At 48.8% G+C, this 24,127-nt stretch overlaps 3 protein-coding genes across 5 annotated transcripts; 1 reads left to right on the top strand and 2 right to left on the bottom strand.

The window, feature by feature from the left end:
• Positions 1-240: 240 nt before the first annotated feature.
• On the bottom strand, positions 241-6,241 carry Ca9 (carbonic anhydrase 9). Its single transcript, XM_028779110.1, has 11 exons — positions 5,704-6,241; positions 4,760-4,789; positions 4,360-4,530; positions 4,112-4,254; positions 3,937-4,029; positions 2,977-3,043; positions 2,580-2,737; positions 2,292-2,427; positions 2,131-2,157; positions 1,638-1,719; positions 241-1,525 (listed from the first exon to the last, which is right to left on the bottom strand). The coding sequence occupies exons 1-11, from the start codon at positions 6,050-6,052 to the stop codon at positions 1,459-1,461; spliced, it is 1,323 nt and encodes a 440-aa protein (XP_028634943.1). The 5' UTR covers positions 6,053-6,241; the 3' UTR covers positions 241-1,458.
• On the top strand, positions 4,383-17,599 carry Arhgef39 (Rho guanine nucleotide exchange factor 39). Of its 2 annotated transcripts, XM_028779111.1 has the most exons (9): positions 4,383-4,451; positions 14,286-14,380; positions 14,613-14,733; positions 14,927-15,045; positions 15,596-15,666; positions 15,915-16,043; positions 16,333-16,562; positions 16,774-16,862; positions 16,997-17,599. In XM_028779111.1, the coding sequence occupies exons 5-9, from the start codon at positions 15,612-15,614 to the stop codon at positions 17,037-17,039; spliced, it is 546 nt and encodes a 181-aa protein (XP_028634944.1). In that variant the 5' UTR covers positions 4,383-4,451; positions 14,286-14,380; positions 14,613-14,733; positions 14,927-15,045; positions 15,596-15,611; the 3' UTR covers positions 17,040-17,599. The 2 variants fall into 2 exon arrangements, with proteins under 2 accessions (XP_028634944.1, XP_028634945.1); XM_028779112.1 differs by lacking the exons at positions 4,383-4,451; positions 14,286-14,380 and having other exon boundaries at positions 14,487-14,733.
• A 236-nt stretch (positions 17,600-17,835) lies between these two features.
• Ccdc107 (coiled-coil domain containing 107) lies at positions 17,836-20,589 on the bottom strand. 2 transcript variants are annotated; one of them, XM_028779115.1, is made up of 6 exons: positions 20,425-20,589; positions 20,202-20,353; positions 18,508-18,565; positions 18,331-18,421; positions 18,143-18,255; positions 17,836-18,066 (listed from the first exon to the last, which is right to left on the bottom strand). In XM_028779115.1, the coding sequence occupies exons 1-6, from the start codon at positions 20,528-20,530 to the stop codon at positions 17,855-17,857; spliced, it is 732 nt and encodes a 243-aa protein (XP_028634948.1). In that variant the 5' UTR covers positions 20,531-20,589; the 3' UTR covers positions 17,836-17,854. The 2 variants fall into 2 exon arrangements, with proteins under 2 accessions (XP_028634948.1, XP_028634947.1); XM_028779114.1 differs by having other exon boundaries at positions 18,508-18,568; positions 20,425-20,574.
• Positions 20,590-24,127: the final 3,538 nt, after the last annotated feature.

Raw genomic sequence — 24,127 nt, 5'->3', positions numbered from 1 at the left:
TAGGGGTTTGGGAACTATACTGGCCTTTGGGTCCCCACACGGCAGAGCTTCCATCCCTGGCACACCTCTGTTCCAGCAGGCACTGGACCAGACATTCTAAAGGCAAAACTGCAAGGATGGACAGATTTTCCTCCAACAGGATAAAAGCCAGAAAGACTAGCTCAGTGTGAATTGAAGTTTAGAGGTGTGGCCAAGCCAATCTCCTAACACAAACTGCTAGGTGTTCTTCCCCGCAATAGGTTCATATTCTAATCCTGGGAAATGCCACGTTAGCCAGAAAGAGGGGCTATTTGGGTGAGGAAAGAATTTGAAACAGAGGCTTAGGTTAACGGGTCAGGCTCAGAATAATCACAAGGTCCTCAAAGATCAGGAAAGCCAAGTGTGATGGCGCAGACTGTAATCCCAGCGCCTCGGAGGCTGAGACCGGAAGGACTGAGTGATCCAGTCCGGGCTTCAGAGTGAGGCTGTCTAGAAGGCAAAAGAGGAAAGGAAAGATTGTGGGGATGGGGGTAAGGTCAGAGGCAGTAGGGGAAGATGTGACAGTGGAAGCAAGGAATTGGAGCAATGTAAGGAAGGGGTCAGGAGCAAGGAATGCTGGGAAGGGGCCAGGAGTGAGGAATGTAGGCCTCATCTAAAATGGAAGAGTTCCACTTGGAAAAATCAGGGAGAATTTAGCCCCCACACACCTGGACAAACCATAAAGTTCATCCAGACTTCCAGCTCTGGGACTGTAAAAGTTACAGGAGCGTGACACCCCTGAGCTTGTGGAAGTTGTATTGTTTTCCCAGCAGCCATAAGAAATTAATATAACATATTCTTTTGATCTGAGGAATAAAGGAATACATGAGTTTTATTAGGAAGATTTATATATATTTTTTTAAATAATTGGGACAAGCCAGGCATGATGGCGCATGCCTGTAATCCCAGCATTCAAGAGACTGGGACAGGAGAACAGACAGTTCAAGAGAAGGGGCTGGAAGCTTAGGCCAGTGATAGAACACTTGTCTAGTAAGTACAAGACCTTGGACTCAAACTCCATCATCATACACACACAGTTCAAGGCTAGCCTGGGCTATATAGTAAGATCAAGGGGTGTATAGCTCAGTGGTAGAGCATTTGACTGTATAGCAAGAGCAAGAATTGTGGGGTGGTGGTGGTAGTGGTACATACTCTCTATCCCAGCACTAAGAAGGCAGAGGCACTCAGATCTCTGAGTTCAAGGCCAGCCTGGGCTACAGAGTGAGTTCCAGGACAGCCATGGCTGCACAGAGAAACCCTGTCTTCAAAACCATCAAAACCCAGCAAGAATTGAGTCCAGTCTGGCTTTTTCACTATAAGTTCCTATCACAATACTTTAAGAAAAAGAAGAAAGTTAAAAAGATGTAGTGGTTAAAAAGAAGCTGTATAATGGGCAGCACAGGACAAGGTTTCCAGATTCCTTTAGCTGGTTCCCCCTTATTAGGCTCCAGTTTCCGTCATTTCTGCTGGGCTGTAGCTGACTCTATCTTTGGTCCCACTTCTGTGCCTATAGAACAAGGAATGGGAATCAGAAAACCAACTCCGGATGAGAGCTCATTTGCAGTCTGGGAATTCTGGGTTATACAAAGAAGGCTGTGCCAAGGGCGGGCCGTAGATACCTGTGCTGCCGCCTTAGCTGTAGGAAGAAGGCAATGCTGGTGGCAGCAAAGAGAAGGCCAAACACCAAGGCTAGGATGTCACCTGGAAGGGGAAAGGGGGCTGCTTCAGGGGATGCCAGGGGTTTCCTTGCAAGCTGACTTCCCATACTTCTCTGACCCTTTCCCCAGTGAGTCTTCTGGCAGCCCCCAGGGCTTCAGTCTCCAGAACATTCCATCTGGAGGATGGAGGCAGAGAGTGAGAAGGGTAAGGCATGCAGTGTTCTCTCAGCAGCTAGGTAAAAGGCGTATTGGGGGAGAGGCCGCACAGGAGATTTCTGGAGCCTCGTTCTGACAACTAAGCCAGAGGTACAGGTCTCTTACCAGACCTATCACACTGATTTGGGGACAAAATTTATTCTATAGAAAAAGTAAAGACTATCCCCTGGGCTGAAATACTAAAAGGGTGTGCCCCCTCCCCACACTGGTGTCAGGAACAAGAGGGACCCAAACTCACCAGCAGCGAGGCAGGAATTCACAGGGACTGAAGAGATAAAAGGAGACATTAGAACCAGGGCCCATGAGTACCTGTGACAGACTGGTACAAATGGAGACACAGGAAGAAGCGGGACCAGTGGCTGGGGGTGTGACAACATGGGTTATCAGATAACTGGGCACCTGGCTCAGGGATGTTGTCCACTGCAGCAGGGAAGGAAGCCTCAATCATTCGCCCATTCAAGGGTTGCGTGGCTCGGAAATTCAGTTGTAGTCGAGAGTCATGAGGTCCCCACAGGGAAACGGAGAGAGTGTGGAGCTGGGGGGGAGGGGTTGGTAGATAGTACAGGCTCAAGACAAAAAGAAACGAGGGGTCCCCAACCCTCTATCTTTACTGCGTGGTCCCATCCTCACTTCTTTCCACATTCCTGTTTTTCAATATCCTGTGTCAATACCGCACCTCAGTCTCACCTGCTTAGCGCTGAGCTTCACCGTCTCATTGAACACAGTCCAGATGACCCCCTGGCTACAGGGAGGCGTGGTCAGAGATCCCTCATATCGGTAGTAGCGGCTGAGGTCTGAGGGCAACAGTGCAGATACATCCAAACCTGGGATCTCAATCTTGGAGCCTATGTACAGATAGAATCTGTGTTGAGGTCTCACCTAGATCACACACACACACACACACATGCACGCACATACACACACACACACACACACACTGTTTTGTCTAATCTTATTTTCCATTTCCTGTGGGTGGTGCTTCCCCTATCCCCATGTGTCTCTCATCAGTTTAATCATCACCAGTCAGAGCCAGTTCACCCTCAGCTCCTTCCATATATGTCCATTGGGCAACCCACCAACTAACCTTCCTCTGCGATCTCTTCCAAATGGGACAGCAACTGTTCATAGGCACTGTTTTCCTCTGGGCTCTCCTGCAGGGGTGGACATGGGATACAGTGCTAGGCAGATTGATACCCGTCTCTAGGACTACAGCTGGAGGCCTGAACATGGGATGGAGTTCCCATAGTCTTTCCCCATTCCTCACCTCTAAGAATGCTGGGTAATATACAATCTTATTAAAATTCTATTACTCATGCTTTGCAAATGAATTAGCAATGGCAAACTGATAGAGGAGGAGAAAGTTTCCCGGCCCCCTCATGCTAATTTCCATAGTTTTTCACTCATCGTTTTACACACACACACACTGGCATGGTTTCCAGAAGAAGACCATCATGTATATTGTACTTGTGTTGCCTCTGCATTCACTTTAATGACTATGCCTGCACAACGCTCCTGGGGCACGTCTCTGAACTTTGTGCTGTGAACGTCACACTGGTGAGTCTTATAGGAGTCCTCACTTCCTGGCCTCCTCCTGACATGTGTGTTCTTGATTAATACAGGTACAAAGAGGTCACTGAATACCGTACTTCATGAAGGGGAAATGAGGGTCTACAGAAGGAGCAGAGACATGACTCTTCCCCGGTCCTAGCTTGTTGCATGTGGCACTCCCTGACTGGTCCACACTCTCTCTTTCTTAGACTGTCCTCTCTCTGTGGCAGTATTCCTCCTTGTTTCCCACCAGTGAAAGATTTAAGTCTCACATCCTTTGTGGCCATTAATTTTAGTGTTCTCATGACTATCAAGCCAGCCTCCCTCCTAAAGGAAGCCTTCTGGTAGTCTGCTTCCTGGTTCCCTGCTGGTGCTGAATGAATGAACAAAGGAGTGAATGGGACTGACAGCTAATTGACCAGTTTGAGCTTGTGCTGGAGTGGTGTCTCTGCTACTGAGATGCATGCCCACAGGATGTGCGTGTCAAGTGGGATACCTGCAGAAAGGCAGCCAAAACCGCCAGGCCTCCTGGGCGACCCAAGGCTTCATGAAGTTCTGAGAAAGCAGTACTGAGGTGAACCACATGGATCTAGAGAGGATGTAAGGATCAGATAGCGGCCAGACCTCTGATCACACTCTCTTGGTTCCTTTTGGGATAGCCCAGTGCCCACCTCAGCAGGGAAACGGCGGCCATTGACTGTGTGTTCTGAGCCTGGGTGATCTGAAGTTCCCCAATGTAGATGCAACTGCAGGGCCCGATATTCTTGCCCAGGTCCTAGAGCCATCTTCAGCCCCGGCGGCAGAGTCAGCTGTACTGCGTGGGGAGTGGCAAGTGAGATGTCAAGCCACCCTTGAGCAGAACTCCGAAGCCCAGCTTGATTGCCACTCCCCTCCATAGGTCCCGCCCTAGACACCTCACCCGTGTGGCCATTGTTGCACAGGCTCAGTTCCGGGAGAGGCTGAAGCTCATAACCCAGTAATTCCAGGGGTTGCAGCGTGCGGCAGAATGTGGTGAGCTCCGGGCGGATGTCTACAGGGGACTGAAAGCGGCCAGCACAAGCTGGGGACACCTGGGGCCAGAGTAGGGTGCCTGGGATGAGAGGAAAGGGTGCAAGAAGTCTGGCGATCAGGACGGGAACCGTTAAGAGAAGTGAGGGGTGGAGTCAGGACGCTTGGAGGAGGGGTGAGGGTAAGGGGGTGGCGCGAAGGCGGGGAGGTGGGGGTAGAGTGAGGACCCGAACTACAACTGGGAATGTTGGTGCAGCGGATCACCAAGGCTAGGCTCCCAGATTAGATCAGAGTAGCCGGCGGTGTCTTACCTCCGTAACTCCAAAGACTGTGGCCACTGCCTGCAGAAATAAAAAGAATTAATAAGTCGGCTCTTACAGCCCAGTCTCTTCCCAGTCCCCAGAATGTAAAAGATTCCCTCCCGCTCTGGCAGGGGGCCTCACAGACCCAGATGTCTTACAAGATGTCTTAACAGGTAATAGAAAGGAATGTAGCAAGGCTAGGTGTAGACCACCACCAGCAGTGACTAGGCACCCGGAGGAGCCATCAGTAGACACACTGGTAGTTTGAAAACTACGGTCTGCAGCGCGGCTTCAGTTTGAGACCCAATCATCGTTCTTTTTCCTTTACTCACACATCTTCCCACTCATCCCTCTTTCCTTTCTAAAGTTCCTGGCTTAGAGCCAAGCACGGTGGCGCACACACCTGAAATCCCAGAACTCAGAGGTAGAGGCAGGTAAATGGGAGAAAATAGTTCAAGGCCAACCCGATCTACACAATAAGACCCTATCTCACCCTCGGCCCCAAAGCAAGCCAAAGTTCCTCCACCTGTCGATTGCTGTCTTCCCACATAGCAAGTCATAGGTGAGTGACGCTCTGAGCTCCCTGTGTGTCCTCCAGACCTCCCCTTCTCCCATTCTTTTCCCCTCCCCCTCCCTCCTCCCTCTCTGTCTCTCTCTGTCTCTCTGTTTCTCTGTCTCTCTGTCTCTCTCTCTCTCTCTCTCTCTCTCCACACACACACACACACACACACACACACACACACACACACACACACATTCCCCCCTCTGTCCATTCCTCAGTTCTATTTCCTCTTCAATTTCTCCATATTCTCTGCTTTTTCCTTCTCCTCTTTTAGGGGAGGGCGGCTACCTATTAGAGTACAATTGCCAAATGCTCTCTGCTAGGGTTGCTGTTTGGGGAGCGGAGGCATAAACTTACCTGAGCCTAGATTTGGAAGTTAATGATCACTTACCTTTTTCATGCCCGTGGGAACCTTGACTGTCCTCAGGAGCCTCAAGAGTCGGTATATCCTCTAACTTGAGGGAATCCCCCTTTCTGGCTTTAGAATTAACTTCAGGTGGATCCTCCCCACCGGGTGGATCCGGTGGACCCGCCTCTCCAGGTGCATCCTCTTCACTGGGCAGCTCCTCTGCGCCCAGATCATCCTCCCCAGATGAACTCTCTCCCAAGGAGAGCTCCCCCTGCATCCCGGACAGGTCCTGGGGATGAGCAGACACCAGGAGCAGCAGTAACAGTAGCAGCTGCACAGTAGGGGCTGGGGTCAACAAAGGGGCCCAGGGGCTGGGGCCCAGGGAAGCCATGCAGCTGTCTGGGGTGTCCCAGGACACGGTGTGTGGACGACGGGCTGTACGTGCATCGGAAATAGGAGCTGGGTAGGGGAGGAGCAAGCCTTGAGGGGAGCAGGCTGACTCACAGTGCCCTTTTGTAGAGATGGAGCCAAAGTCCCACAGGTTCTGTCTGGCCCTATGCCCCCTCCCCGATACCAAAGCCTGGACACTGGTCCAGTAATAGGTAGGGTTGGGTGAGGGGCAGGCGTGTTCATAGGCAGAAGGTTATCAGGATCACTAGCTCAGCTTGGAACCCAAGGCACCACCTGGCACTGTATAGGTTCTCCCTGGCACCACCCAGCTCCTGGCCAGTCTCTGCTAGGCCTGGCCTGCTTCCCAGCCCTGGCAGGGAAGGGGAAAGAAGGAAGCTGGGGGCCCTGTAGAGTTGGACTGAGGAGGCAAGAAATCCATGTATATATCCTGGCCCAGTCAGGTCTTGGGTAAAGGGGCAGGTAAAGACAGTGGACGAGCCTAGGGTTGAGAAGGTGGAGAAGCTCACAGCTAAGAAGAAGACAAACTTGAGCTTGAATGTTTGAGTATACATATGAGAGATTCTGATGGCTCCTCCCACCCCCTGCCAAAGTAGGACCACTTTCTTTTCCGACTTCCAGGTTTTCAAAACCTCACCCAAGAATCCAGTCTTGTCTCTTACTTTTCCCCCTAATGTTCTGGTCAGATTATTCGTGTGTGTGTGTGTGTGTGTGTGTGTGTGTGTGTGTTCATGCAGATGCACTTTTTTGCTTTGTTTGTTTGTTTGTTTTTCAGTGCTGGAGACTGACTCTGGGGTGCCATGGGCACCATGCAAACACTCCTTCACTGAGCTACGCTCCCAGAGCTAAACTATTCATTTTTCTCTCCAAACTTTGTACTGCCTTTGTCAATCTCTGTCTTGGTCCCAGAATGCCATTTGTGTTTGCACGCTGTGCTTGTTTAATACCCGAGGTATGTTAGGCACTGGGCTGTGGACTAGGGATTCAGAAATGAAAATGAAGGCTCCCTACCTGAGGAGCTCTCACTCCAGTGAGTGGAGACAAACATCATAATTCTGCCTCAAGGAAATATGGAAGTGGGTAGAATCTGTTCCCATCTGTAAAGCAGAGGTAGAAGCCCCACGGGGAGGGGTTGATAATCACAGTAAGGAGAATGGAATTCTAGACAAAGAAGAGACATGGGATAGTTTGAATAGAGGCTGGCCAGATGGTTGAGTGGGCAAAGATACTTGCAACCAAATCTGATGATCCAAAGTGGAACCCCAGAACCGACATGGTGGAAAGAGATGTGTGCCATGGTACATGCATCATGCACACACAACAACAACAAATAAAGAGATGTAAAAAGAAATCTTTTGAAGACCGTGACAGAGCGCAGTTCTTATATCAGGCCATGTGGGAGACAACTATGAACACGGATTTCACAGGGAGCCTGGGTGTAAAGAATCAGGACAGAGCGAGAATGGAGGGGGCTCCCAACCTGTCCATTAACGAACATTTACCGAGCCTCTCCCAATCTCCCCGATACTGCTGTCGTCCTCAGGCATGCAGCACAGAATAGAAGACAGCCTTTAGTTCTGCAGCTCACATTCCCAGGAGATCCCCATGCCTCAGCAACTGTAAAAGAATAAGGCCATTTCATGCTCATACCTGAGATTATTCAATGAGCACGCACCAGTGTCTAATGTCTAGTGTGGGTGTCTAGGTTAATTGAGTGCATTGGGTTATTTTTATTCCTGTCACATACGGCTCTACATCCCATGGCCCTAGGTATCCCAGCTTCTCATTGAGAGCCTTCTAGATGATTCAAGATCTAAATACAAGGTATTGCCTAGTACAAAAGGGTCCAAGGAACCTTATTTGAGGGACCCAACCTGGTTATTTTTATTTCATGTGCATTGGTGTTTTGCCTGCCTTTTATTTGTGTGAGGGTGTCAGATCCCCTGGAACCGAAGTTTCAGACAGTTGTGAGCTGCCATGTGTGGGTTCTGGGAATTGAACCCAGGTCCTCTGGAAGAACAACCAGTGTTCTCAACCTCTGAGTCATCTCTCCAGCCCTTCACTTTGGTTTTTAATGTTTGTAACACACCATGGTGTTTGATGTTTTCATTATCTTACTTTTCTAAATCCCTTCTATTCTTTGACTCAGCTCCCAGGCAATTTTTCCAGGAAGCTTTTTTCCTTTTTTTGAAGTTTGATTTTTAAGTGTGTGTGTGTGTGTGTGTTTGGATATGGAGGCCAGAGGACAACTTTATGGAATCAATTCTTTTCTACCTTTATGTAGATTCCAGGGATCAAACTCAGCTTGTCATGGACCACAGGAGTAGAGAGAACCATACTGTTAACTGCAGCCTGGGGTCGTCATGGAAACCTTTCTCCAACACCAATCTTGGCCCCTACTCATTTTCCTTCTTTCTAAATATCCTGAACATTTCAGTCTTGTCAGGATTTTTGTATACTTCCTGGTAACACGAGATCCCACACCTCAGGGGCTGGAGGGATGGCTCTTCCAGAGGACCTGAGTTCAATTCCCAGCAACCACATGGAGGCTCACAACCATCTGTAATGGGATCCGATGCCCTCTTCTAGTGTATCTGAAGACAGCTACAGTGTACTCATATAAATAAAAATAAATCTTAAAAAAAAATCCCACACCTCTAGGGGCGTCTCTTCCTTCCTTTGTAGGTTTCCTGCCATCCTGTCAGGCTTGCAAGGCAAGTGGCTTTATCTGCTGAACCATCGTGCTAACTGGAGGAAGCCTTTCTTAACCAACTCTCTGCCCACTTCTGTCTGGAAGAGTTTAGTGGTGCCTCTGAACCACCACCGTTCTGTGTCTGACCTCGATTATGATTTTGCTCACAGTTTAATCCCTATTATGGTGATTTATGACATTTTATCTGCTCTTGCTGACCTTGTGCTCCATGAGAGCAGGGCTCATGGTCCCAATCTTTTAATCAACCAACAGCTATTATCAAATATTTCCTCCCTGCAGAACACCTTGTCAGGTACTCTTATCTTAGGGGTTCACTGCCAATGACTTGTGCCAAACCACGACTGCACCCCCCAAAACCTTCATTTGCTGTTGTTTGGGACAAGGTCTGATTGTGTAGTCCAGGCTGGCTTGGAACTCACTTTGTAGCTTCAAACCCTAAATAATCTTCTTGCCTCAGTATCCTTGTACTGAGATTACGGGGATGTATGATCACGCCTAACATGAAATCAGTTACGGCACTTCAAATTGTCTGACAGTCATATTCTACATCAAAATTTCTATGTCTGAATAAAGCTGTCCTCCATGTACTCACCTTAGAAGGCAGCCAGCCAAGGAGTCTAGGTTGCCTTTCTGAGATTGGGATGTGGTCACCTAGCATGGACAAAGCCCTGTTGGCCTTTCTGAAGCTAAGGTCGGTGCCATCCATGACATTCTGATGCATTGCATGCCCTGAATAGTAGGCTGTCTTCAGAACCTTGCTTGGACTCTAGCATGTGGAAGAAACACTGTACTACCTGAATTGGATAGACATGTCAAAGGCAGCCTGTGGTAACAGCTAGTCTAGTCTGGGATGGAGAGGCCACAGGAGCATGGAGGACCATACTGTTAACTGGCAGCTGAGGGCTGCATGGATACCTTTCTCCAGCGCTGATCTCAGTTTTACTCATTTTCCTTCTTTCTAAATGTTTGGAACATTTCAGTCTTGTCAGGGTTTTTGTATGCTTGCCGGCAGCACCATGATCCTGCATCTCTAGATGCAGCTCTCCCTCCCCTTTGCAGAGCTTCATCTCTGTGTTTCAGATCACAGATCTGCTTGTGGGTACAACATTTGGTTATAGTTTACTGACTTTCCAAATGTTCTTCTCTACGGTTCTGTGTCCCTTAGTCTTCTGTCTGCCTATGTGGCCATTTCCCTGGTTTGGGTGGAGATGTGGACTCTGATCCTGGATCATACCTTTATAACTCGGGAGTCTGCCAAACCCTAAAACAAGTTAGAGCTCTGGGTTCTTGTATACTGAATCTAACCAACCGGGACACTCCCTGCCTGGCACAGGGCACCTCCACGGTTGTTTAAAGCCAAGTCTTTGGTCACTGGGATCTGTGTTTCTAAAACCTGGGTTGCAGAACCTTACTCATTGGTAGAGTAGGAAAAAAGCCCCCTTCTCCCTAGTCATGGATTGGAAGCAAAAATTAGGGCAGGCGGTGGTGGCATACTCCTTTAACCCCAGCACAAGGAGGCAGAGGCAGGTGGATCTCTGTGAGTTCAAGGTCAGCCTGGTCTACACAGAGAGTTCCAGGACAGTCAGGTCTACACAGAGAAACCCTGTCTCAGAAAAAAGCAATTAAAAAAAAAAAAAAGAGGAGAAAGAGGAAGCAAACGTCAAAGCTGTTTTGAGCTGACCCATAGTTCAAGCCCATTTTACTACTGTTTCTAGGGCTACAATAAAAATTACCACAAACCCATAAACTAGGTGCCTTGTGGCAAAGGAATTTTTTTTTCAAGACAGGGTTTCTTTGTGTAGTTCTGGGTGTCCTGGAACTCACTCTGTAGACCAGGCTGGCCTACTCAGAAATCCGCCTGCCTCTGCCTCCTAAGTGCTGGGAATAAAGGTGTGCACCACCACCACCCGGTGGAATTTTTTATTTTATTTCAAAGTTTCGTAGGCCTTAAGTAAGTCTAGTGTGAACTGGCAGGACCAGCTTACCTCAGAGGCTCTGGAAAAGCCTCTCTTGTTGCCACTTCTGGATTCTGGTGGTTTACACCTTTAATCCCAGCATTTGCTGGGCAGAAGCAGGCAGATCTCTGTGTTTGAAGCCAGCCTGGTCTACATAGTGAGTTACAGGCCAGCCTGAGTTACATGGTAAAACCCTGTCTCAAAACACAGTAACAATAACAATAAACAATGGGTCAACAGCAAGCATTCTCAGTTGTGTCTGTGAAGACCCTTTTTCCAGATAAGATTACACTTGCAAGTCTGGGGGTTGCCATGGATACAGAAATGGACATGTCATTATGTAGCCACCGTTTAGTCCATCAGTGTAGAGGAACTAAAGTGGATACATTTCAAGATGTCCTCAGTGTGTCTCCTCAGCCTCATCCTCTTCTACTAAATGGACAATGCTGCCAACCCCAGTTCACAGGCTCTGTTCCCAGCCCCTCTCCCACCAGCCTAGAGAATACTCTTAAGCTGGTGACATACTCAAACATACCCAAGATCAATTGTGCCCCAGGCATTGACCACCACCAACTCCTCCTCCTTGATTAATTCTTCCAGTGTGTGTGTGTGTATGTGTGTGTGTGTGTTTATGTGTACCACAAGCCGATATGTGGGTGATAGGAACCGAGCCCCACTCTTCTGCAAGAGCAGCCAGAGCTTTTCACCTCTGAGCCACGCCTCCAGCCCTGCTCTTCGTTCTTACTGCTTAGGCTTCCATGATCCATATGCATTATCTGTGCTCGTCCACATTTGAGCTCTACAGACTGTCCTTCATTTGCTTCTCTTTTGTTTTGATTTTTTGGAGACAGGGTCTTACTATGTGGTCCAGGTTGGCTTCAAAAATGCAGCAGTCCGCCTGCCTCAACTTTCCACACACTGGGATTATAGATGTAAGCCACCAGGCCAGGCTCTCTCCATTCATCTGAGACAGTGTCGCCAATTTTCCTGGAGCCCAAACCAAAGAAACAGTCTGGTCCAACACCCCTTTTCTCCAAGGCTTTCAGGTTGTTCTTCTCTTGTCTTAAATGAAACGTTTTAACATTTTTAGGATTCTTAGAATGTCAGAGCTGGAGGGAGCTTAGAACCCTGGCAGTCCCCTGCTTCTTGGCTGGGGGCCCAGATTCCTAAGAGCCCCAAATGGGTCTAATGTTTCTTACAGTTAGTTTTCCAATATGACATGTATTTTATAGTTACAAAATAGTGCATGCTTAAGGCAGGAAGTGTGGGGAGATGGAGAAGAGTCTTGGGGAATTTAAAATATTTCCCCCACCTGTCCTGTTCGTTCTTAGATCCCTAACCTCAGCATTCCACTGTCTGGTGGAGGGATACCCATTTGTTCAATTATCTTTAGTCTTATCACCCAGAGACTAAAGACCACAGTTAGGTTTCCATAGCTTAGCTTTCCAGCCTTCTATGTTCATTTTTATGCAGAGGGAATCACATTACATAAACTGCTCTGTAGATAGCCTTCTCTTTCTCTCGGCATTGTATTTACTATAAGCATTTTCCCATTTTGATAGTCTTTAGAACTTTTTTATATTAAAAAATTATTTTATCATTATACACACACACATACACACACACACACACACACACACACACACACACACACACACACACGGGTGTTTTCCCTAGGTGTAAATTTGTGTATCATGTGTATGCCTGGTGCCTGACAAAGTCAGAAGCGGGCATCTGATCTCCTGGAACTGGAGTTGAAGATGGTTGTGAGCTACCATATAGGAATTGAACCTGGGTCCTTTGGAAGAGTAACCAGCACTCTTAGCCAATAAGCCATCTTTCTAGCCCCCACCCTCATTTAAAATATTTATTTTAATTATTTTTAAATTATGTGTGTATCTGTATGAGAGATGGCTAGGCAGTTAAGAGTGTTCCCTGCTGGGCTGGAGAGATGGCTCAGTGGTTAAGAGCACTGACTGCACTTCCAGAGGTCCTGAGTTCAAATCCCAGCAACCACATGGTGGCTCACAACCATCTGTAATGAGATCTGATGCCCTCTTCTGGTGTGTCTGAAGACAGCTACAGTGTATTCATATATAATAAATAAATAAATCTTTAAAAAAAAATAAAAAAAAAAAAGAGTGTTCCCTGCTTTCCCAGAAGACCCAGATTTTGATTCCCAGCACCCACATCAGGTAACCATAACTGCCAACTACTCCACCAGCTCCAGGGAAATTCCCAGCACCCACATTAAGTGACCACTACTGTCCATGACTCCCGCTTCATTCTTCAAAGTCTTAAGGAAAATTTAGAGCATTCTCTTTTTAATAAGATATGCAGTTAGCACAGCAAAGCTTTGTCTTTTATTGGAACTGGGGAAGGAGAAGGTTGTGGGGAGAGGGACTGAGGGGAGTGGAGGAAGAGGAAACTGTGGTTGGGCTGTATTGTATAAGAGAACAATTTGAGAGAGTGACAGAGACAGAGACACAGAGAGAGAATAAACCCAAACTACCACATTACTGACTCCTTTTCACCAGAAGCTAGTTGGTGGTCAAGCTTAGATCAGTATGAAATGAAAAAAAAAAATCAGGACTGGGGATGTAGACGGCAGAGTGCTTGCCAAGTATGCATGAGTGAGTTCCATCCCAGCACCTCATAAACGGGATATGATGGTGTGAGACTAATCTCAGCACTTGGAAGCTGGAGGCAGGAGGATAAAATCAAGGTCATGCTCAAACACAGTTCAAGACCAGCCTACATTATAGGACCCTATCTCAATGATCACAGAAAATAAAATGAGTAAACAAACATTAGCTTAAATCTTACACACTTTTGTCCAAAGCTCAAAGGTTCATAGTTACTGAAAGGACTGGGAATGGCTGGCCAAGACTCGCTTTACTGTCTGGCATGGGTTGAGGACCTTAATTATCCCCACATTCCCAATTCTCAGTTAGACACTAAAGCCCTGACAAGGTCTGCATTTTGGAGTCTCCTGTCTCTGTGTTCAGACCGTTGTGTCACCTTAGCGCCTGGCACAGATGCCACACCTGGGACTCGTGTGACCTCGCCGAACACCTATAGCGCCGCCCTGGCGGATGGGGCGGACACGGGCAGACGAGTCCCGCCCCGCTAGCGGCTGCCCGCGCATGCTCTATGCTGCGCTCTCGGCTCCTCGGCCGCACCCCCCGCTGCCCCGCCCACTGAGCGGTTGGAATTTGAATCTTCCGCGCGACGCTGCGGGAAAACTAAAATCCTGGGTCAAGCATGGAGAGTCCGGGTTTCGCCGCGTGTTGCCCGGTGCAACAGCAGCGTGCTCGTTGGGAACGAAAACGTGTCTGCACCGCTCGGGAGCTGCTGGAGACCGAGCGGCGCTACCAGGAACAACTGGGGCTGGTGGCCACGGTGGGGCTCGGTGGGGGTGTGGGAGGGTCGCAGACCTTGCTTCCCCGAGATCGGGAGTTCAGACTGACTTCTACAGTTTCTGGCTGCACCTGACGTTGGCTTCCTCTTGCTACAGACTAAGTATGTTGTATTCTTTCCCTCCGCAGTACTTCTTGGGGATCCTGAAAGCCAAAGGGACACTACGACCACCAGAGCGCCAGACCCTGTTTGGGACCTGGGAGCTCATCTATGCCGCCAGCCTGTGAGTGGAAGAGTTGCAGGGAGCGGGAGCATCAAGCCGAGTCAGAAAGGCCAAGTTCATCTGCCAACTTTCTCACCTGTGGGGTTGGCCCAATGCCTTAACCTGCCCGCGTCTCCAGCTGTAAAATGGGATAATAGCACTACCTCCCTACCTCCCAGGCGGTTACAGGAAGTGTATGAGGGAGCGTAGAGTAGTTGTTAGCTTGCTCTTTTACTGTCCTTTGCCCACACAGAGAGCTGCTTCCCTATCTGGAAGGAGGACAGTGGGGGCCGGGGCTTCATGGCTTCTGTCCCCACCTGGAGCTCTACACCCAATTTGCTGCCAACGCAGACAGGTCTCAGACTACCCTTCAGGTAACCTGCAGTCTGTCTCTTCCTCTTTACCCTTTAATTTAGAGACCTAAACTAATTAGTTTCTTGCATTAGAACCCAGCCCCTTGCTAACATCTCTACGAGGACCAGGTTTCCCTGCAGGAGTGCACAGCTTGCTGGTTGTCATATGAGGAGTGACTTCTCTCCCTGATGTGAACTCTCCCTCTCAATCCAGGAGCAGCTGAAGAAAAATAAGCGTTTCCGGAGGTTTGTGCGGCTTCAGGAAGGTCGCCCTGAATTTAGGGGCCTTCAGCTCCAGGACCTGCTCCCGCTGCCTCTGCAGCGGCTCCAACAGTGAGTGAATTTCTCTGTGCTGGAATTATTGTCTCAGCCTGCATAACCAAGGCCCGCAGCTTTGTAGAGCTCCCATAGGTTCTATCCCAACTCTGCTTTTCTGGGCCAGATTGCTTGTGAAAAGCTTTTACCAGAGTAAATGTTGACCCACAGGGGTATCCAGGGTCTGCAGCGTCAGATCTGGTGCTGTAGAATTGTATACTGAATGCACCTGCACCAAGGCTGGATACAGGCTCTCTGGAAAAGCTCAGGGAGACGAGGCGTTGGCCTAGTCTTGAAGTTCTGTGCCAGGACTCATAGGTTGTCTGTGGTAGCCTCCTTGGTTTGCTTTGGTTTCATCTTCTGACCCAGCCTCCTGATTCTTCAGTGTAGGATGGAAGTGTAATGTGAACCCATATTCAGAAGAGTCCCAGGTTAAAGAGAGGCAACAGAGGAGCCAGGCCTTTCCTGACTGACAGTTAAGAAATGAATGTCAGGGAGCTGATCTTCAGGTCATATGAAACGGGGCATTTAGCCTGGCTCTGCTTCCCTTCCAACCGTCCACTTCCAGGTACGAGAATCTTGTCATGGCTTTGGCTGAAAACACAGTTCCCAACAGCCCTGACTACCAACAGCTCACACGTAAGTTCTAGTTCCTCAACCCAGGCAAAGGCTGCCTGTCCTGAATGCCTCTCTGGTTCTGACCTCCAACAGTGTCTGCCATGTCCCTGTCTTCCATGGAATGTAGTGTCCCTAACAGTCCTGCCTTTTCTTCAAGAAGCTAGAACCTGATCCAGACCCTCCCATCCCCAGACTAGCTTGTCTTTTACTACCAAGAGCCACTCAAAACCAATGTTCTGTTGGAAGTGAGGCACAGGGTGTTGTTCCAGGGGCTGCCCGCCTGGTAAGTGAGACTGCTCAGAAGGTCCACGCCATCGGCCAGAATCAGAAGAATGACCAGCACCTGCTGCGTGTCCAGGCTCTACTCAGTGGACGCAAGGCAAAAGGGCTTACTTCAGGTAGAGTGCGGACTTTGCCCTTTCAGTTCTCAATGGGCCCATGCTTATTAGCTTCTCTTCCACTACAATGCCAGCACGTTGGGCTGGCAAGATGGCTCAGTGGATGACCTTGCTGTATGAACTGAGTTAATCCTGGAACTCACATAAAGGTAGAAGGAGAGAACGGGCTCAGTTGTCCTCTGACCTCTGTATATCCACACAATAACATTCCCCCCTCCCCAACTTCCTGTCTCTTTTGTGTTCCTTATGGATTCTTGAGCTGTACACTAATGGCTCTCTCATTTTCAAGGACGCTGGTTCCTACGACAGGGTTGGCTTTTAGTAGTGCCTCCCACTGGGGAGCCTCGGCCCCGGATGTTCTTCCTTTTCTCTGATGTGCTCCTCATGGCCAAGCCTCGGCCCCCATTGCACCTGATGAAGAGTGGCACCTTTGTCTGCAGAGCCCTGTACCCTATGTCCCAGTGTCAACTTAGCAGGGTCTTTGGCCATTCAGGAGGACCTTGTGGTGGTTTGCTCAGTGTAAGTAGTAGATGAGAAATCCGGGCCCAAAATATACTTGTAATTGTAGACCAGCCTATCACTTGGCTAGCTCCCTTTTCATGAGAATACAGGGATTGTTGGGGCTAAGGTTTCATGCTTAGTCACAGCCTTATCCCTGAGTTACCATCATGGGACCTAGCAAGTGAGGGCCCCAGCCTGACTTGCTCTGAACTAAGTGGTTTCTCCCTAGCTGTCCTTTCCCCATGAGAAGCTACTGCTTATGTCTACTGACCAGGAGGAGCTGTCACAATGGTACCACAGCCTGACTCTGGCTATCAGGTAAGCCGTGTCTCTCTGGCAGAATGTTGTGAAGAGCTGGGGAGGAGCAGCGGCTCTCACAGCCCCTCCCCCATCCCTGTAGGTGACTGAGTACAGCACTCATTCCATTGCCCAAGGCTGTTTTCTTCCCACAGAAGCCAGAAGAGCTCGACCCACAGAAGTGTCACTGCAACATGACATTGTCATCTACAAATGTGCTGGGCCACAGTCACCGCTATCCTGGGATACGTGTGGCAGCTGGGCATGCCTAGGAAGAATCTTACAAATTCCAGAACTAAGGATACTCAGGGATAGGGCAGAGGGAATGTCCATCAATGGAGTCTCAGTTGAACAAGCCCCTCTCATGCCATGCCCCTGGGGGCTGTAAGCTCCTGCAGTCTGTGGCCGGCTGTTTATTCCATTTGCAGCTTTGTAAAGGCCATTTTTGTTGTTGTTGCCTATGGTTTCTTGTTTTATTTTTGAGACAAGATCTTACTGTGTGACCCAGGCTGACTGAGAACTTGAATTCCTCCTGCCTCAGTCTCTGAGGTATTGGGTTTACAGGTGTGTGCTGCCATACCTGGCTATTACATGTATATATGTATGTAGGCATATATAATTTTTTTTCTTGAGACAAGTTTTCATGTATCCCAGGGTAGCCTTGAACTCCAGATTGTCCTGAACTACCTCCTATGTTGTAAAAGTTCTATAATTTATTTCCTCACTGTATTTTAATAAAGTGCTGTTTTGCAAAGGCCTTTCTGTCTAAACCATGAGAAAATGGAGTTTGAGCCTTGGTGGATGGTATATGGATAGTCTCAGAAACAAGGCAAGAACTGTAGCTCCCTCTGTCCTCTCTCTTCCTAATAAGGGAGGCCCAGTTGGCTTGGCTTATGCGCCGTGTGTGTGTGTGTGTGTGTGTGTGTGTGTGTGTGTGTGTGTGTACACATACAGAATACAGCTGGGAGTGGGGAAAGCACAGAGGAACACCCAGTATGAGGAGACTGTTTTTACTAAACCTTCAGTGGCTGTCCCCCATTTACTGCTGGACCCTTTGTCCCAGTCTTGTGCCATCTTCTCCTCAGCCCCTGCTCCACCTCCCAGGAGGGAGCTAGGTTCCATGTCTCTGGGCTCCTCCAGTTTATGGGCTCTTCCCAGGCCTGACTGTCTCCAGCTTCTTCTTGGTCTTCTTTCCCTAGGTCCTCAGGAAAGGGTATGCTGGCTTCTGTGAAGGAGAGACCAGCCTGCTCCAGTTTCACAGCCATTGTGTCCCAGCCATCAGATACCTCCCAACCTTTTACCTGGTTCTGGAACTTCCACTCCTGTGCCAGGCTTGCAGTCTCGCAGAAGGTGGTGGATGGTCTTTAGTTTTGTGTTTAGAAGTTCCCGCTGGGTTCCAACCAAAGTAGTCACCCTGCAGAAATACCCATTCAGGGGCTGCCCGGTGGGTCTCCTCGGCTCCCACCTCACCCACCCCACAGATTCTCACCGTTCAAAAAGGGGATCCAGCTGGGTCATCAGGTGGTTCAGGTGCTGTTCCGTCTGGGCCAGCTGTTGTGTCAACTGCACCAGCTGTTGTTCTGGGAGTAAGATAAATGGCATGGTCACTCCTGCAGTCCCCTGATCTACTCCACCCCCAGAAACCACCACTAATTGCTCAACCCACCTGACTCTGAGGATTTCTTGTTTTTTTCCTCTTGGAGAACAGCAGCCTCATCTGGGCCCTGCTGTGGAAGCAGATAAAGACAAAGTTGCAGCAAAGGCCCCGGCACCTCAGAGCCAGTGAAGAGAGGAGCCCCAGCGAAAGCTCTGGGCATCCACCTCAGAGAATCACAGTTGTTTCTGGTCCAGCTGCTGACCCAGAACATGAGGTGACATGCCAGGATGCCCACACACAGCCAGACTGCTAAAGCAGTCTTTGGAATGTGAAACTCTACAGTAGGAATCGGAAGCCGGCTCCTACCCCTGCCTCATCCCTACCCTTCGTCATTGTCCTCATCTTTAAGATACAGTCTTGCAGCCGGGCAGTGGTGGTGCACACCTTTAGTCCCAGCACTTGGGAGGCAGAGACAGGCGGATTTCTGAGTTCGAGGCCAGCCTGGTCTACAGAGTTAGTTCCAGGGCAGTCAGGACTACACAGAGAAACCCTGTCTCCAAAAAAAAAAAAAAAAAAAAAATCTTGCAGAGTAGTTGGAATAACAGGACTGTGTCGCCAGGCCCTGTTCCCTCAGTCTTTGCTGGTAAACAAACTAAAAAAGCCCACAATCTGTTCAATTCACATTACCCCCATTACAGATTAAAAAAACAAAAAACCTAACTATATAGTGCTCTTTGCCCTTAAAGGCAGTGCCCTACAGTTTATTTTTAGGATATAATTCTCCCAGTGTTCTCTGATGGGTAGATAGAGCACAAGCCTCTGTTAAGAGCCTTTAATTGGAAAATGGGTTATTAAAACACACCGTGAATCTGTTAGCTGTGATGCCTAAATCTCTTCCACTGGTTCTGCACCTCTTCTTCCCGACTGCTTAACTACATGCATAAGACAGGAATAAGACTCTTTTGTTTGTTTTGGTTTTGAGACAAGGTTTCTTTTTGGGTAGCAGCTCTGACTGTTCTGGAACTAGTTCTGTAGAGGCTGGCCTTGAACTCACAGAGCTCTTCCTGCCTCTGTCTCCGGAATGTTGGGATTAAAGGTATCCAACACTACATCCGGCTAGAATTTATTAATCTATCTTTAAATTCCAATCTTCATCCTAGCCTGTCAAGTCTGCCTGGGCTTGTTAATCTCATCTCGTTTTATGTTACTAATTAGTTCAGCCTCTATTTCCTAGTGCAAGTAATTGACCATAGTTGAAGACACAGCACTGGGTGGTAGGTACCACCTTCCACGTCAACAGCTTCAAATCCATTAGAATCTACTGTCAGTTCACATTTCAGGGCTTCCTTCCCAAAGAGAACACGAAACGTCTGGTACACTAGACGCTGTTGCTGCAGCGATTGACCCCTTGGGCCAAGGTTGATGCTCAGCAGTAACTTCTTCTTCTTCTTTTTTTTTTTTTTTTCATATTGACACTAGTTGGGTTAAAATCTCACTTACATCAGACACTAAGTGGGTGAGCTCCAGTATGAAAATCGCTCTTCACCGGAGGGAGGAGTAAAAGTAACGGTCATTAGCTACAATTTCTCAGCCCCCTTACATCCATTACCTCTCTGGATCCTCGAACGCCCCTATAATGTGGAAAAACCAAGGAACTAGTCCTCATTGTACAGGTAGCCGGGAAACGGTGTCTTGTTCTTGGCACCGTAGCGCTCCCAAGAGATTAAGGCCCAGGGGTCCCACAACCCACTGCCATACCGCACCTGCAAACACTTGAACAGTACAAAAGCCACGACGGCCGCGGTGTACAGCACACCCAAAGACAGTGATCCAGCTTGGGCCCGCTCGTGCTGGTCCTTGGGTGGCGGCTGTCGCCGAGGTTCGGTGGCCCCGGGACCGACCGGGGAGCGGCGTTCTGTGGATTAAAGCCACCGGTCAGCTTCTACCAGGCAGTCCCAGCCTCCCTCCAACAGTCCTCCCTGGTACCTGGGTGTGCCCCCAGATCGGGGCTGGGACGCTCTCCAAGGACTCCAAACTGCGCAGACACGAGTAGCAGCCCCAGAATACTCAACACGGGGCCAGAGCCCGCCATGCCTGGCCCACCAGAATGGTGCGCCCGGGTCCCCGAGTTCCAGCGCGGGCCTCCGGTCGTAGTGCGCAAGCGCAGGAGACCACAACCACTCCGGGTCTGGGCCGCTTAAAGTGACCACGCCCACCTCGGGGTGAGTGAAATAATATTTGCATAAACCACGCCCATCTAGCAGTCCTACATTAATTAATGTCCTATCTATTTATAGCTTCCTTAAAGAATTATGCGTTCAGAATCTTTCAGTCTAAAGTATCATGCGTAAAACAATGGTTTATTGTTTTTAGATCTAAAGTAACCAATTATTCTCACCATAAGCAAAAAATAAAGCATGTAGTAGAGCTATAAAATGGCGTCCTTCAGGAGGTAGACCAGGTCGCTCTGAAGGCCTGTTTCCTAGGCTACATACGGAGGACGAGTTCCTTATCCTTCCGCCTAGGGGAAAGTCCCCGGACCATTGGCAGAGAGTGCCGCGTGCACACGCGCGTAGACTTCCCCCGCTAGTCACTGTTAGACCCGCTAAGAAGCGACCCCCTCCGGGGCGAGCCGAGCGGCGTGCGGCGGGGTGTCATCCGTCAGTTCACATAGTAACGCAGGCAGTGCGACCTGGTGCGCACCAACCACACGGGGCTCATTCTCAGCGCGGCTGTCGTTTTACAACCTTCAGAGCCGGATGCTAATGAATAACCAGGACCTCTAGGTCACCCTGAGACCTCATTCACTTAGTGAATAGAAGTAAGAAACGAAAAACAAATCTGTCTTTCTAGTTTATTCTTTTATTCCACTAGGCTGGTAGTCCAAAGGGACCAGGACTATGTCTTTTTTCCCATTTTATTGTCTGAGCCTAGTCATTTGTTGGAAATGAATGAAATGAATGAATGAATATTCACAACGACCCAAAAGGCAAATACAACTAGGTTCTTCTAGGTCTCATTTAGCCTAGGCTGGCCTCATCCTCATGTAGCTGGGGCTGGCCTGGAATTCCAGACCCTTATGCTTCCATTTCTCAAATGCTGGGATTATGTAGTACCACCCAAGATTCACAGAACTGCCAGATGTGTGTGTGGCACCACACTCCTTTAATCCCAGCAGTGGAGAGACAAAGGCAGGCAGATCTCTATGAGTTCAAGGCTTGGCCCACACAGTGACCCTCTCTCAAAAACAAACAAAACTAGGACAGGGTGTTACACTGTCTGCTTCACGCTGTTGTTTGAGACAGTCTCAGTAGCCCTTTCTGACCTAAAGCACAAGATCCTCCTACTATAGTCTCTGGAGTGCTGGGCTTACCAGAGATTCAGCCAGCACGCGCCTCTTTCCCTGTTATCTTTTATCTGTGCCACACAGGGCCATCTTCAGATCAATCGCTCTCTGAGGGAAGAAACACGTTCCTTGCATCTCTGTCTCCAGGACCTGGCATTCAACCAGGCACGAGGTACACCTGTGTTAAATAAATGACTAACACATGGGAGTCTTATCTTGTTTTCCCAGAGACAGGAGCAGAAGGGCAGGGCAGGGCAGGGCAGGGCAACATGAGTTGTTAAAGTCTGATTGCTCCAAGACAGCTTGGATGGGAAAGAAGAGAGGTACAAACCTGGAGTTGCTGCTAGTTGGCATAGTGTGTGTATATAAGTTCAGATCCATTCTAATGGGATAAATGACTCTCGATGATGGCTGCCTTTTCAGTTTTGGAGTTCTGAGTCAGGTAGTCCAGCGTGGCCTCAGAACTGCCTATGTATAGAGCCAAGTATGCACTAGAACATCTGAAACGCCTGCTTTTCCTGGTCTTCGGAATAAGGTTTGGTTGTTTCATTTTGATGATGGTATTGGGTCGGGGCCCGCCGGCGCGGTCTAGCCAAAGTCCTCACACATGCCAGGCAAGTAGTCTACCACTTGGCTATAGCCCCAGCTGCTTGTCTTTGTTTTACTTTTAGTTTGAGATAGGGTTTCATTCTTTAGCCCAGGTTGGATCCAAACGCATAATCCTTCTGCCTTAGCTTACTGACCTGTGTCACAATGCCTGGCTCAGATTGCTACTTAGAGAACTCTCACCAACTATTGCCAGATCTTCTAACTCTGCCCTCACCCCCAAAGAATCAGCCAGTTGAGATTTGTAAGAACTGTCAGGGCACAGTGGCACATGCTTTTAATCCCAGCACTTGGGAGGCAGAAACAGGTGGATCTCTGTGTTTGAGGATGACCTGGTCTACAGAGTGAGTTTCAGGATAGACAGAGCTACACAGAGAAACCCTGTCTCAAAACTTAAAATAAAGATAAAAGTTGAGAATTTTATCTATTCGTTTAAAAAATTTAGTCTTCTCTCATACAATACATCCTGACTGCAGTTCCTCCCTGCCCCCTCCCATCCCCATCACCTCCGTTCCCCTTTAGAAAAGAGCAGACCTCCTAGGGATATCAACCACACATGGCATAGCAAGATACAATAAGACTAGGCACAAACTCTCATAACAAGGCTGGGTAAGGCAACCAATAAGAGGAAAAGGGTCCCAAGAGCAGGCAAAGGAGTCAGAGACACCCCACTCCTACTGTTAGGAGCCCACAAAACCACCAAGCTAGCAGCCATGCATTTCTGTAGAAGACCTAGCACAGATCCATGCAGGTTCTGTGATTTCTACTTCAGTCTCTGTGAGCCCCTATGAGCCCTGCTTAGATGATTCTGTGGGCCATGTTCTTTCTGTATGCTGGATCCCTCTGGTTTATACAGTTCCTCCTCCTCTTTCTCCAGGGTTTCCTGAGCTCCAAGGGGAGGGACTTGATAGAGAGCTCCAATTTGGGCTCTTTCTGCCTAACGTTTGGCTGTGGGTTTCTGCATCTGCTCCCATCAGCTGACAGAGGGAGCCTTGAAGTGGACAGCTGGGTTGGGTCTATGATAATTAGGAGTCACTTTACTGATTTCCCCCTGTATCCTAGGTCTCTGGGCTATCCAGCCTCCAGTTCCTGGTCATCCAGTGTGGGGCATGCGCTCCCTCTCATGAGAGGGTCTCAGTACCAGTTATGATTGACACTGTCACAAAGTCTGTGTCTCTGTCTTCCCTACCCCTGCACATCTTGCAGGCAGGGTAGATTGTAGGTCAAAGGTTTTGTGGTTGGGTTAGTGTCACAGTCCCATGATGGAAGCCTTGTCTGGTCACAGAAGATGGCCGGTTCTAGCTCTGTGTCCTTCATTACTAGGAGGAATCCTCACTAGGGTCACCTTGGTGGGTTTCAGGGAGTTTCCATTGCACTGGGTTCCTACCTCACTCTGAAATACCCTTCCCCCAATTCTGGTCATCTCTCCCAGTACTCTCCCTCCACTCCTCTCCCACCTGATCCATCCTGTTCCCATCCCCACCAACCCCCAGAAGCAGAACCAGAAAATCTATTCTATTTCCCCTTCCCTGGGAGATGTACCCCCCCTTAGAGCCCCTCTTATTACTTAGCCTCTCCAGGTCCATGGATTGTAGCATGGATATCATTTACTTAACAGCTAATATCCACTTACATTACTGTGTTTGTCTTTCCGGGTGTGGGCTACCTCGCTCAGGATGATTTTTTTTTCTAGTTCCATCCATTTGCCATTTGCCTTCAAATTTCCTCCTCTTCCTC

The sequence above is a fragment of the Grammomys surdaster genome, unplaced genomic scaffold (genome assembly GCF_004785775.1).
Source record: "Grammomys surdaster isolate TR1022 unplaced genomic scaffold, NIH_TR_1.0 344, whole genome shotgun sequence".
Lineage (NCBI taxonomy): Eukaryota > Metazoa > Chordata > Mammalia > Rodentia > Muridae > Grammomys > Grammomys surdaster.
The sequence above is the reverse complement of the archived record's forward strand: the minus strand, read 5'-3'. Positions and strand labels throughout refer to the sequence as shown.